At 42.1% G+C, this 13,933-nt stretch overlaps 1 protein-coding gene and 1 long non-coding RNA gene across 2 annotated transcripts in view; one reads left to right on the plus strand and one right to left on the minus strand.

Annotated features, from left to right (window-relative positions):
* Nucleotides 1–13,933, plus strand: part of LOC136330699 (uncharacterized) — a 57,039-nt gene that overhangs the window by 2,802 nt on the left and 40,304 nt on the right. The gene's annotated exons all lie outside the window — the stretch shown is intronic.
* On the minus strand, nt 2,662–6,243 carry LOC136328660 (uncharacterized). The gene is made up of 4 exons (XM_066264744.1): nt 6,191–6,243; nt 5,937–6,087; nt 4,914–5,230; nt 2,662–4,089 (listed from the first exon to the last, which is right to left on the minus strand). Exons 1-4 carry the CDS (start codon nt 6,241–6,243, stop codon nt 3,876–3,878), a joined length of 735 nt encoding a protein of 244 aa, XP_066120841.1. The 3' UTR covers nt 2,662–3,875.

The following is a 13,933-nucleotide window of genomic DNA, read 5'->3' on the forward strand; positions in this document are numbered from 1 at the left end:
GAAGTTTAACTAAACTTTACTTTGGTATAGGATTTATAAAAAATCGTAAAATAGTTAAAGGAAAATTCTGAGTGGTTTTGAGGAATTAGTTTGTTACTAACAATTATCCAAGGAGATTTAGAGAACATGAGGGAGAAAGGGAAGCTGTAAGTAGCTGGAAGTGAGAAGGCTGGTGTCCATGGTTCAGTAGTTCAGCGCACCTGTGACTGTCAGGGAGCCTGTTAGGAAGAGCACAGGATGTGTAGCTCTAATGTTCCCCTAGAAGAAGGTAAAGACACCTTCTTCTAACTCAACTCCAAGTCAACTAACTTCCACCTATGAGGGTTTTTTTTTTAATTTTTATATTTTTTGTAAAATCCAGGTTTGATTTTAAATGATATTTAATCTAGGAGGCTTGAAAGATTACGGGACTAATATAAGCAAAGGAGACTCTCTGAAAAGCACATTAATTCTGTGATTTTCACCTACAAACTCTGATATTTAGAGTCAGGAAATGTGCTGTCAGGTTTGTGCTAATAAAACAAAGTGGAAAATTGAGGAAACTGTAATTTGAGCCCAAACATTGCTTTTACTTAAGCTCTTCGGACAAAAGACTTCTGAGGGAAATCCACACGATTTGGAGAAATGCCTTACAGCTCTAGCTTACTTTGTATGCCCTGGATGCTAAATGCATTTAGAAAGTATTAAGGAGAAAGGGAACTTTTTAATTTAGCCAGACATTTTGCAAAACACTAGTTAAGCAATACTTGTATATATCCCAACCCTCGTATTTAAAACGTACTTTTTTAGTATCATTTTTCATGAGATCTGTAATTGTTACTATCTTGGCTACTACTTACTTTTCATCTTTTGCAAAAGTACTTTTAAAAAGCTGAAAGAAAAAAAAATGTTTGCTCCTCCTGATATCTATAGTCTTAGGTTACCTAAAGTAAAGGAAATAGAAAATAGTGATTCTGAATAAAGCAACAAGTTAATTTGAGAACTGCTACATTGCAGAGACTGCGCTAGCATTCTATAGTGATCTGGAGGTGGAAATGATCACGCTGGGTCTATGAATTAAGATTCAAAGTGCTGGGCAAAGCTACAGACTTTTAATTGCTGGGGGTGGTGAAACTGCTTTTGCCAAATGAGAGAATGAAGAACGTTACCTGGGCAAATGTACAAAACACACAAAGTGGGTACTTATTCATTTGCTTCCATTTGAGAATGATAAGGTGCTGGAAGCACATTTTCCATTAGCATTTACAAATTAAAATGTTAAGCATACTCACAACTCTCAGTGCATGCTATATACAAAGGAAAAGCACTCTTCAGTGGTAGTTTTGGGTGGAAATGAGTATGTGTCATCTTGACAGTGAATGAGTTGTTTCTTGGTCTTGATGAGTGTTTTGAAACATGATGGTTCTCCTAGTTATTGATATCACTTTGATAACTGATTTATCTGATCTGTAGGAAAGGAGCAAGCACTTAGTTTCTTAGATGGGTTTGAAGGAGCAATTATAAATTCAGACACTGTAATTTCTCACCCTTAAGTATTAAGCTTTACTTATAGCTTTAGGACAGCATTTCAGACTGGGGAACTTAAATTGAACAGGCATGCTAAGTCGGTTATTGAGTGCACACTTCTGAACCAACCATTTCTAACAGCTTGCCCACCCTACTTGCATGTGTGTGCCTGATGAGTCTGTAGATGATAGCTCCCCATCCCTAGGGAAGCCAGAGCTGATACAGTGTGAGGGACTATTCTTGCTTGTTCCCCTCACCTCCCCACCCCACCCTCCATCACAATGGTTTTCTTCGAATTTAGATCCCCAGGGCTAGGTGAGTAGAGCTCAGATGATGTACTAGGGACGATACTGAATTATTAGCAAAAACATGGGGGCATGTCTGAACTAGAAAAAATATTCCAAGGTCAATTTGGGGTGTGTGTCTGTGTTTTTAAAAACAAAACTTAGAAATATTAATTCAGCTTTGCCAGAGGGCAGTTGGAGTTTTCAGCTGTGGTCCTAACAGAATCAAACTCTTCTCTCCCTTGGGGACACTCCCTCGGAACTCCACCATTCCCTATACAATAGACAGCATTTCCTTTCTAGGTTGGAACCGGATAGCCTCCTTGATAAATAAGAGACGTTGTGGCACATTGTGAAAAACCACTCTTGGAGTTTGGCGCCTTTAAAAATTATTATTAGATTTTAAAATATTTGAACTTAGCTATTGTCTCGTGCTGGGTGCAGATTGCATTGTACCAGGATGAAGGCTGCTCTTTTGGGCATTTCCCCCAAATGCTTCTGTGATGTCCTCTCTCCTGTGAATACTGAAACTCGCACTTCACTGTCCTGTTCCCTCCCCAGGCCTACCTTGGTCTGGTCAGCTTAAGTGGGGTTTTCAAGAAAGTGGCTATTTTGTTCACTTCAAAAAATACGTTATCAATATTTATGAATATTTCATATTCCATGGTTTGCAGCAATTTCAGCCCTAAAATATCTAGTGAAGAAACCTTAGTGTTAGAACTCAGTGACCTTGCTCACTGTGGCTTCATCACACTGGTGTTTATTAGTCCCAAGGTAAAAGTTAGGTGCCCCTTCTTGCTTTGAACACTCACCCCTCTTCCCAAATTTTCTGGTTACTCAGTAAAGCCCAAGGGCAGGATTCCATGCTTGAGCGGTACTTGACAGATGACAAATCTTAGTTTAGTGTTATACCAGGGTGCAGAAAGTCTCCCGAAGTTAAGGCATGTATTGTCCAAAAGGGATAGGTTCTGTTCTCTTTATTTTTAATTCACATCGTAAAAACAAACAAAACTTCACTCAGAAAAACGGTGAGTACTGAAATATCCTAACTTCGGAAACATTGCAATTTCATTGGAAAGGTCTGGCGAGTGATTCCTTTCCAGGATTATAAAGTCAGATTGGAACTTTCACTAGAAAGGTTTGTCTAGGGGATCCCGGCCCTGAGGTCTCTATTCCACAGCTGCGTGTGCGGCCCGGTCTCTTGTGATTTGTGGCCATCATAAAAACTTCCCCCGAATAGATTGCGACTTGTGTGTGTGTGTGTCCCAGGACCAAGGTACATTTCCTTAGACTGCAGGGTATTTTATTTAGGGCACGGGTTGCAGAACAAAATGAAGAAGATCCCATTAGATCCCCCCCTCCCCCCGCACTAGGCACGCAGAGCGACCTTCAGAAGTCGAATTAACATTGCTTTTCTGTGGAAAAGAAAAAGGGAAAGAGTTGAATCGAGGCAGAGGGAGAAGGAAAGAAGGTAAAAGTGAGGTGGAGAAAAAAAAGCAGGGCGAGATGGAGGAGCATGGGGACAGAAAGGGACAGGATAGAGGGAGATGGGGTGCGGGACCACGGACCAGGTAAACGTTGAGTCATCCTAACAGGCCATTGAGTACACAGGAGCGGGTGTCGCAGACCCTGAAAAGCGGGGTGCAAATCGCACCCCATCTGCTAGGCCTCCTTAGTGTCCCGCCGTGGCCGCGCGGACTTGACGCTCAGCGCTGCCGCCGCCTTTGTCATCACTTCGTGCGTGGCCGCGGGCTACCGCGGTGGGCTTTGTTCTGGCGGTGCAGGGCAGGCCCCCTGGCACCGCTGTGTTCCCGCCTTCCCCGAGCTGGGAACGGTGGTGGTGGGGGCTGCAGTACAGGGACCGAGGCCAGAGGAGCGTCGCAGGAGGCCTACGGCCCTGGGTTTTCTTTCTTTTGCATTTTTTTTTTTTTTTGTAATTGAACGTTCTCTCTTCGGGGAGGAGGAGAGGGCTGTGCGGGAGGAGGAACAGCGGGAAAGCCCTTCCCCTCCCGCTCTCAACCCAAGTAAAGGAGGGGCGCAGCAATCCGTGCAGTGTCCGAGGATTTAGATCGTCTGCATGTATACTTAAATGGGTATATGCCTAAAAAGGACCATTGAATTTGGTCCTATGTTGTAGGTTTCTGGCCGAGGTTTCGGTAGCTGCAGGGCGTCCCAGGATGGTGCCAGGTTATTTCCGAAGGTTTGCTCCCGGTGTGCTTTGAGGCCGCAGGTGGGCGCTGTGGAAGCACCTTGGGTCTGGGGGCTGCTCAAAGAGCGCGCACGTCCCCGTTGTGGAGGCCTGTGACAGGGGACAATGAGGCAGACACTGGAGCCCGCAAAGGACAGGCGCGCACATGCACCCACGCGCGCACCCCACCCAGAGTTCCTTCCTGTGAGGCCCCGCGCCTCTGAGCCTAGGGCTCTGAGTCCGGAAAGTTCGCCCCTTGCAGAGCCGGTTCCACTACTCTCACCACTACATTTACCAAATGGAATGTGAACGTGTCACCTTCTCCCTAGCCACCCCAAAACGTGCGGGCAGATTGCAAGAGTTGCTGCTCTGTTATTGTTTGTCAAACAAGCCCCTTCTCTTGGGAGAGGGGCGAAGGCCATGTGGCGGATCCCGAGCAAGGATTACATTAATCAAAGCATTATTTCCCCAGAGGAGCTGAGCACAAATGAAAGTAAATCCTAATAAAATTGGATTGAGGAAAAATGGTACGCTTTAAGTAATCTGTGATGTTCGATAAAAGTCGCACATTTATACGATGTGGATCTTAAAAAAAATTCCGCACTCTTCTGGCCGTGGCTCGGATGCTGGATCCGGATCAGGACGGGGTTCAGTCACTACCCAAAGCTCAGCTGAACTTCTGGAGTGGGAAAAGGGACGTGGACACCCCGGAGTTCGAGGTTTCACAAAACCAGGTCGACTCCGAAGGCATTTTTGGCCCTAGACTGTCCCTCTCCCCGTGAGGTATATAGGCAAAGCCCCTGTGCCGGATGGAGTCCCCTTAAATGTCCCAAGAGAACGCAAACTTTGTTCCTCTGGGAACGTAGTCCCCATTTTCCTCCTCCAGCAAAGCTGCAGGATGGGCAAGTCCCCGTCGGTGGGGACGCAGAACCCACCAAAGGGAAGGCGGGCGCGGTCCGCGAGCTGGGCAAGGGCTGGGCGCCCAGGCGCGGCGAGAACTGATTCTCGGGTCTTCCCCGGCTTCCAGCCCAAGGCTAAGACGCATCGCGGGTCCGCGTCTTAGGCGGCCCCGGGACTCGCTGGCCAGGGAAGGGGCGTGCGTTTGAGGATGACTGCTACGGAGGCCCCAAGGGCGCTGCTCGCCGGTAAGACTTCTGGTACTTTCGGGTAGTCCCAGCCAGGAACCAAAGCTCGCACTCCGTTTGTCGTCATCCTCCAAGATGTAGGAAACCTCCTGATGCTGTGCGCTGCTCTGCAAGGACAGAAAAACAAAGTCCCCTCTCGCTTCCCGGCCCCAGAGCAGAGATTAAGCCAGCAGCCAGGAGACAAACTCTCCAGCAGCTCGAGGCCTCCGCCAGCCGCCGAGCCGGAAAGCAAGCCTCGCGGCTCCTTGCTGCTGACAAGTGTGTTAACGGCCCCAATCGGGCTGAGCACCAGCCTCAGGACTCCGCTCAACCTGTCGGAGAAGCGGAGAAGCGCAGAGACAGCCCGCTTCGGTCCGGTTCTCCCGCCGGCTCCTCCGAAGGCTGGGTCCTCGCCGAGCGCAAACGCGCCGGCGCCCCCTGCAGGCCAGTACCGGTGGAGCCCGCGCGCAGCCCGCGGTCGAGCGGCGCCACTTGGTTTCTTCGCGCCGTCCGCGTCCTCCCCAGGCCAGCGCGCACACGCACCCATCGTCGCGCGCCTTTCTAAACGCGAGCGAGCTCAGAGCGGGGATGGGCTGGGGAGGGACGGGGGGTGGTGGTGGTGGTGGTGTAGAGGTCCCAGAGCTCGGTGCCTCGTGGGATGCAGCGGCGTCAGCCTTCCTCTCCTTGGCTCCAACCTGCTGGGGTCCGCCGCTCCTCTCCCGCCCCGCTCTCAGGTCCGAACCCGGCAGCCCACACTGGCCCCACGGCCGCGCGCCTTGTTCCCCGCCCGCGGGCTGGCCGCAGTGTGCGCTCCGCGGGACTGGGCCGCCTTACCTCCTTCCGACGCACCACGGAGGGGCCGCTTCCCCTGTAGTCCGCGAGGAGAGGGGCGTGCAGCAGTGTGCATGTGCGAGTGTGGGCGAGGGCGGGTGTGTAGTGAGTGCGGTGCGCGCGCAGGCCGGGGCAGGAGGCGTTGCAGCATGCTCTGGTACAAGCGTAACCGTTTGAGTTTTGAGGTCTGATCTGCAGCCCTAGAGATTAAGCCCCGCCACCCCCCTTCTCTACACAAGCGTCTCCTTCTACCTTACCTGTATCCCATCTGATTCCCAAAGAGGTCCTTCTTGTGGCCAGGGAATATCATTGCCACCCTGACTCACGTGAGCGAAGGTGTGTCTGAGAGGGACAGTATTTGCTGAGAAATGTCATGGTGAGCTTTTCAATCGTCTAGCCTGGTCTTGAGACTGGATTTCGCTCACTGGGAAACCACGTTTCAGGGACTTGAGTATCTGTTTTCTATCTTTCTTGACCTTAGAAACTGCTTGCATGGAAGTTGTTTTTATTTTTGGAGGCATAGGGAGGCGGTGAGAACCAACCAAAAATCACTTTTTGGGTGTCTCTTTAGCGGTCCTGTTATGTACGACTGTCCTCAGTCCCTTTCCAGTTTACTGGCTCCTTTCCAGTGGTGGAAAATTTGGGGCGGGGGTGAGTGAAGACATCCACACTTTTTAGTCCTGAAATAATTATTCCCTTTTCTTCCAGTCTGTGATTTCCATAATTTCACTACAAAACAGGGCTGTCAGTTATCTCTTGATAGAAAAGAGAAAAGCACACTAGCAGAAGAAAACTTGGGCCTAATGAAGTTCCTCCTTTTGAAAATATGAACCAATCCCATCCAGACTGTTCAACTCTAAAGGGGAAATAAGGATGGAAAAATTTCAGAAAAAGATGAACTATTTCCATCGCGGAGAATATGTAACCCAATTGCCAAATTGTGTTTTTGATAATATGAAATTTAGAGGATCCTAAAAGACACTTTATAAATACTTTTGGATGTCCTCTTTTGGCCCTAATATTTGCATTTGAAATTTTCAATAATTTAGAAATACTACTGGTATTTATTTTTTGTTTTTTGGAATTATTAATATTAGCTGGTTTTACTATTAGCCACATTCTTTATAAGACTTCCTGTTTTGGAGACAGGCTCTCAGAAAAACTTGCACACATTCACTCCAAGACACCATCACCAGCTGATACCTTGATCTGATTTTGACCACTCCTTTTCATAAGGTAATTTGTAGACAGCTAAATTTAATAAATAATGTTAATGGTAAAATGCTGTTTATGGTGATGAGCTTTTGTTTTTAGAATCAAAGTTTACCTTTTCTTTGAATTATTTATTCCCTAGGTCTTCCTGAAAGTAGGAAAAAGGTGAAGGGGAGGGCATCACTCAGTGATGTAAAGCCTGTGTGTGGGCATAAGGTCATACAACTAGCCTTTTGGAAAGTAGTAACTAACCGAACCTCATCTATTAACACCCACCTTTGGGGTTGTGGAAAAAAGGAAAATCTAATTACTTTCATTGAAAATAACACTCAGTTAATGGATAACTAAAATATTGTATGGCAGGCCTTAGAAGCTCCTCCTCTTCCTTCAGTATAGTACCCTTTGGTAATATACACATATTTATACATGATGTAAATATACATATGCACAAGGGTAGATGTTTATGTACATAATGTAACAATAATATACATACCCCAACTGAATACATTTGCATGTAACAAGCCCATGTGTAATATACCAAACTTCTGAGAGTAACAATACATTCTTAAGTCTAAAAATAAGAGAATGAGTATATCTTCATCTTCATGTTATTAACACACATTTCAAAATTTCTTTTGAAATCTGAATTGTGCTAACCATACTTGACACCACAGAAATTGATAAATATTACATGCATAATATTAATATTTTAAACACAGCCCACTTAAAAGCACTATGAACATAACTTGCTTTACATATAATAAAGGGGCATCATGCTTTTGAATGCACATTTAAAACATGCACATTTAATCAAAGTCTAGGTTTTCCTTTTGCCTTTTTCTCTCCCTACCTAAAATTAAAATTCTGAACACAAAACAAAGAACATTAATTTTATTTTCCATTCTACTATAAAGGAAACATTTTCAAGTAGTTTAATTTTATAGGCCTTTATATTATTAAAAGACTTTCAGTAGTTTAGTGATAATTAAAAATGTAAAAAAAAGTATTTGAAGCACATATTTATCCTTGAAAGGATATATGACATGACATGACATTACTTGTTTCTTGTTAATTTTTTAACTCTTTCATTTTCAAAAGCTTTGGGGTTAAAATAATAATTACAGTTAAAATGAATATATTGGCAAGAATCCCATGCTTATTGTGCTGAGCCAGTGTAAGTCAGTGTTGTAGTAGAATATTCTATCTCAGCAGCTATTTTTCCTTGTTGGTAAAGGAATAAAAAAATAAAGTTCTGAAATTTTCTTGAAGACCATGATAGAAGGAGCTCCCTCACATAATGAGACTTACTTTTACTGATATTATAAAATATATTGTTGGCTTTTCTATGTTTATGTAATTGTATATTTAATTACAAAAAAACCATATATGATGTTTATGGTGGCATTTATTCCCACATGTAATTTATGTCTAATTTATTTCAGAGATAGTATTTTAAAGAGTGATGACTCATCAGTGGTGTCTAAATATCAGTGATGAGCTTGTGAAAATGAAAATCAGTTTTAGTCCAATTGCTTTCTGAGTTTTGTTTCTTAATCTCTTAAAATTCTTGAATTTAAAACCATGGAAATACCAGAAATAAAACTCTTTAGAAAGACTATTACTTGGAAAGAGGTGCAAATATTTTATTCTAGATGGGCTTTAAAATCAACTGCAAACATAAGTTAGTCTTTTTCTTAAGAAGTTTTTTATCTGATGGTGTGCCGTGACTTAAGAAAACATTCTATATAATGATTTAAAAGTGTACAATGTTCATTTAAAAATTTCCTACAAAAATGTAAAATAATTTTTTATTTTGGTCGATTTAATTAATAAAGTGGGTCAAGGCCTATTTTAGTAGCCTCAAGTTACAGACAAGCCTCAAGTTACAGATTTGTATGAATAAATATTTTGGCATTCTGTAACCTACAAGCAGACAGAACTATAATATAGCAAATAAAACTCCCCAGAATGTAGTCATCCAAGATTCAATTTCATTAAAAAATCTGGCAGTTAAAGAAAACAAGGAAAAATGCTTATTAACCCAGGGCAACTTATATAATGTTGACAGGTCTCAAGTTTCAGAGCTAACTAGGCTCAGAAAACTGCTAAGATATTGGTGGAGTACAAGTTATTCTGTCAAACCCTGTTTCATAGTGAATTATCTTTTTAAGACTCTGAAATTTAAACTCCAACTTTACAGACTACCCATGTCTTCCCTCCTCCCTTTCTCTCTTGCTGTCTCCCTTCCTTCTTTCCTTTCTCTTTCTCCCCCTTCCCTCCCTCCCTCCCTCCCTCCCTTCCTTCCTTTTTTCCTTCCTTCCTTTCGTTTTATATCTGTAAGCAGCTTCGTGAGGCTAATTCAGTATAGTTCAGAGACACACCGAGGGGAAGTTCAGATATTTAATCTAAGTGTTTAGACATCATCAGTGTCACACATTAAGGTGAGATATATCTGTTCTCTCCAAATGTTTATTTTCTTTCCTCATCCAGTGCTAGTGACTTTTAAAGAAAGAATCAGACAGTGTCTCCTGAAAGCAAAATAAATCAAAGAACTAAATTAAGTATTTGGAGAATTTAGGCATTGCTGCTTTCTCTTTTACCTCCCTATTAAGAAAAAAAAAAAGGACATGGTGAAATTTGAATCATGTAAATGATCTATCTATAGTGATTCAGTTTGTAAGATAACAACTAATTTTATAAGCTATTGCTTGACTCCTCATTCGTCCAGTGTTATGAGAGATGAAACACACCTGCATGGACCTCTAGTTGAGATATTTACCAGATTTAAATAGAGTTAAGGGGTCTGATGTGCCAGGTTTGGCTGAATACCCTGATTGAAGTTATTTCTATTTCTACTTAGCCCTATGAGAGGAGACACACACATGTATTATAAAATACTTTAAATTAATATTAAGTAGTCCAACTGGGATTGCTAAAGTTATTTATACTTAGCAATAGCTTGAAATGTTAACATTATACATTTAATGAATTAGAATCTTAGTCTCCTTAGATGCTCTGACTTGGAAATGTCAGCTGAACATATTTTCAAGAATCTTTTAGGGAGGACAATTTTCTCAGTGTAATTTGTTGAATTGAAAGGTACAATCCCTTCCCTTCCAGTGGGGGACAAAAACCAAGAGACAAAGGGAGACAATATTATATATTGTAGAAGGTTATGAGAGCCATACACTATTTTAAAGTAGTCTTTGGTAGAGTAGGATAAGATTAAACATGGGTAGGGTGCCTGACCTGTGGTGGTGCAGTGGATAAAGCGTAGACCTGGAAATGCTGAGGTCACCAGTTCGAAACCCTGGGCTTGCCTGGTCAAGGCACATATGGGAGTTGATGCTTTCAGCTCCTCCCCCCTGTCTCTCTCTCTTCTCTCTCTCTGTCTCTCTCTCTCCTCTCTAAAATGAATAAATAAAAAAAAGTAAAAAAAAATACATGGGTAGGGTAAGATTAAGAATATTAGTAAACATTAAGTACAGGCAATTTTTAAAAAGCTATCTAGGTTGCAGATATTACTTTTTAAAATGGCACTTAAATAGATATTAATAAATTTTGCTTTCTTTCTCAAATATTTCTGGAAATTTATGTCACTACATTTTGCATCATTTAATTAAAAACCTGAAATATTGTTGTAACACATAAAACACAAATACTCTAAGACCAATTAAAATTGTATGCTAGATGAAAAGAAAATATTGCTGACTTCATATTTTCTGTAATTCCAGGAGGGAGTGGACAGGTGAAAACTATGGGCTGGTATGTTTTATATTTATGAAGTCATTTTATTACACTAACAAAAATTATGTCCTTTGTTTCAGTCTTAGAAAAAGTATGATAACCTTTGAAATTTTTAATGATTTCTATTACTAGATGTTCATAAAATGAGTAAGTACTTGATAGTTTTAATGTTTGCCTGCACAGAATTTAAGCATGTAGGAAGATTTAATGAATAAATGAATGAAGGATGTTTAACAACTGGACAGTTAGAGTGAAGATTGTACTTTTGCTGGTTACAACTGTTAGTCATCCTACACTATTTTTCCCTTTGAGCCTCCAAAAAATTACACAATATGAAATTTTTACAAAATCACTAATGATTTTTCATTGCAGACCCTTTTTAATAAATTGATGTCACCCTCTGAAGATTTATGGCAAAACAAGATAATAGACATTATTAGGAAGTTCTCCCATCATAATAAGACTTTCCAAGATATTTTTGAAATAATACCTCCAGGAATATTTATTTTGCTTCTTTCCTTTCTCATGTTAGAGTTAGGGCCTAATTCTCAGTGTTGGCATTGATCACAGTGCAGGCTGTTGAGAGGTAGCTACGTCATTTTTTTAATCTCTCACCTGCAAATTACACATATTTTGCAGCTCAAAATAAGCATTGGCAATGAGTTGCATTCAGTAAATGTCTTTCACAGTATTAGTACAGAACTGAGGTACAAAAGAATATTAATCTAATACATTCCAAAATTCAAATACTTATGATTAATAAGCATTATTATCTATAAATAAGGCCCTAATGATACTTTGGCAGTGTTGTAAACACAAGAATCAGAGGCAATTATTGTCATTATTGTTCTGCAAGTACTTTCATGAATACCAAATGGGCATTGCTGTCCAGCTACTTGGCAAGTAAGGTTTCTGTAAAGAAACAGATGTTGGCCAATCAGGACTGGCTACTATTAACTGCCCAGAGCCCCAAATGCAGAGTCCTTAAAGAAAAAAAAAGTCCAAGACATTAAAACAGTTTTGACACAGTTTTTTAAAAAATGCCCCTTCTAATAAATATAAATCTTGAATTCATGCCGTTTTCCAATACCAACTTTGGTGAACTGCCTACATTAGCAACCATTGTGTTGGCTGGAAGTAAAGGTCTCATTTGTGAGGCTGTAAATCCAATGTGATCAGAGGCGGATTTAACTGTGGGTGCATACCTGGTGCCCCGACTTCTGAAGGACCCCGCAAAACCCCAAGTTTACACTTTTTTCTAATGTAAGGGGCCCAATGTTTTCTTCTGCACCTGGGGCCTCAACCTACCTTAATCTGCCTCTGAGTATGATGATGACATACCCTTAAAGGCAAATCAGTGGACAACAAAAAAGTAGATCACAATGGCATGAATAACCCTTCCAAGAGCATGGGTGTGACCATGTCATTTCTTCCCCCTTCCTCAGGCCACCCAGAGCTCACTCCTGACTATTCAATGGGACTGGCCCACAAAGCCCAGCTCCAACACCGTGTGCGTATGTGTGTGTATGTGTGTGTGTGTGTGTGTGTGTGTGTGTGTGTAAGCTGCTGCAAAGTTCCTCATGCTCATAGCACATTTGATGCAGGCTCCTAGCTATACATTCACTTTACACTCAGTCTTAGAAGTCAATGCAGAACCAGCTTTGGCTGTGTCAGTGAGCTGGTTTGAGCTTACTGTCTTATTGAATTCAATGACCTGAGTAACAGTTAAAGTGGCTTTGTGGAGAAGAAAAATATGTTTCATATACATTTTCGCAAGGGATATTAAGTGTAGAATACAAGGTACATCAAGCATAGAATACACGTTTGTTGTCTATTTTTAAATTTTCTTGTGCCAAGCCTTATGCTTTAAAGATGTCACAGGTCTGCATGGGGGTTGAGAAAGCATTGAATTTGTTTTCCAAGACTTTTTGGGGAAACTTAGAGAATAAGAGTGGGTGGCAGTGGAAAAAGTGATAATTTAAGGAAACATATTTGCCAAGCATTGTTCTTAGTTCTCAATTCTATTGGGCCATGTTCTTTATGGAGAATGAGATGCAAATGGTAGATAACCCATTGGAGGGGAGTGAGATTGTTTAGTATGGACTCCCTCCTCTCCTCAACCCCGCAACAGATATCTCTTTATCAAGTTTGATGGCATTTTCCCTTCTTACCCTAAGGGAATCAAAACAGAAGGGTTTCCTGGGAGGGGAACAAGGGAGAGAGTCAACATCTGAGATTTTCCTCTGGTTCCGTCTGAAAATGCTCTTACCACCTGCAGTCTGGATTTTGTCATGGGAACAAGGTAGCCATGTTTAGAGCATGTAGCTGGACTCCAAAGCCATGACCGACAAAAGGTCGGTCTGGGTATAGTCTGGGCCCTTGTGACTCTCTCCTCCTTTTTTCTCTGAATGGGCCGGAGGGAGAACAGAACACCAGAGTTTAGCAGCCTGTGCTTAGTCTCTGCGTATGGGGGGATGGGAAAGGTGAACAAGCAAATCTTTTCTCATTTCCATGCTTAATGACTCAAAGGAGAATTTCTATTACATCAACAACAACGATAATGATAATGACACAATTTTGCTAAAGATTTACCGTGTACCAGATATTAAAACGTGTACCTCATGGGTATTGTTTTATTTAAGTCTCTAAGCACACTTTGAAGTGCAGTTTGTACTTGTACTTGGGTTCGACAGATTATTCAACTGAGGCATCTCAGGGCTAAGTCACTTGCCCAAGATCATGATGTGGTGGTTTCTATTTTGAATGTGGACATGTCTCTTAAAGTCGATGTGCTTTTGACAGCACGGCTTTACTTTACAAATTACTTGCTGTTTTCTCCCCTTTAGGGACACTTGTGCTAGCTGCCGAAGTAGTCATGTGACATTTGTGAGTACCGTGCCATACAAGTCTTGTCAAAACAAGGATGGTCAAAACTCTGAAGGCTTGCTTTACACGTAATGATTAGGTTTTGATGCTCCACTTTGACACTGAAGTATAGCAGGTTCTATGGTCTCAGAAAGTGCATCTATAGATCACACCAG

The sequence above is a fragment of the Saccopteryx bilineata genome, chromosome 3 (assembly GCF_036850765.1).
Source record: "Saccopteryx bilineata isolate mSacBil1 chromosome 3, mSacBil1_pri_phased_curated, whole genome shotgun sequence".
Lineage (NCBI taxonomy): Eukaryota > Metazoa > Chordata > Mammalia > Chiroptera > Emballonuridae > Saccopteryx > Saccopteryx bilineata.

Coding starts and splice junctions, on each gene's coding strand:
- LOC136328660 (XM_066264744.1), bottom strand. CDS start 6,243: ATGATATTCCCTGGCCACAAGAAGGACCTCTTTGGGAATCAGATGGGA. Junction 6,088..6,190: donor GGGAATCAGATGGGATACAG/GTAAGGTAGAAG, acceptor CGCTTGTACCAG/AGCATGCTGCAACGCCTCCT. Junction 4,090..4,913: donor CCGCGCCCGCCTTCCCTTTG/GTGGGTTCTGCG, acceptor CCCCTGTCACAG/GCCTCCACAACGGGGACGTG.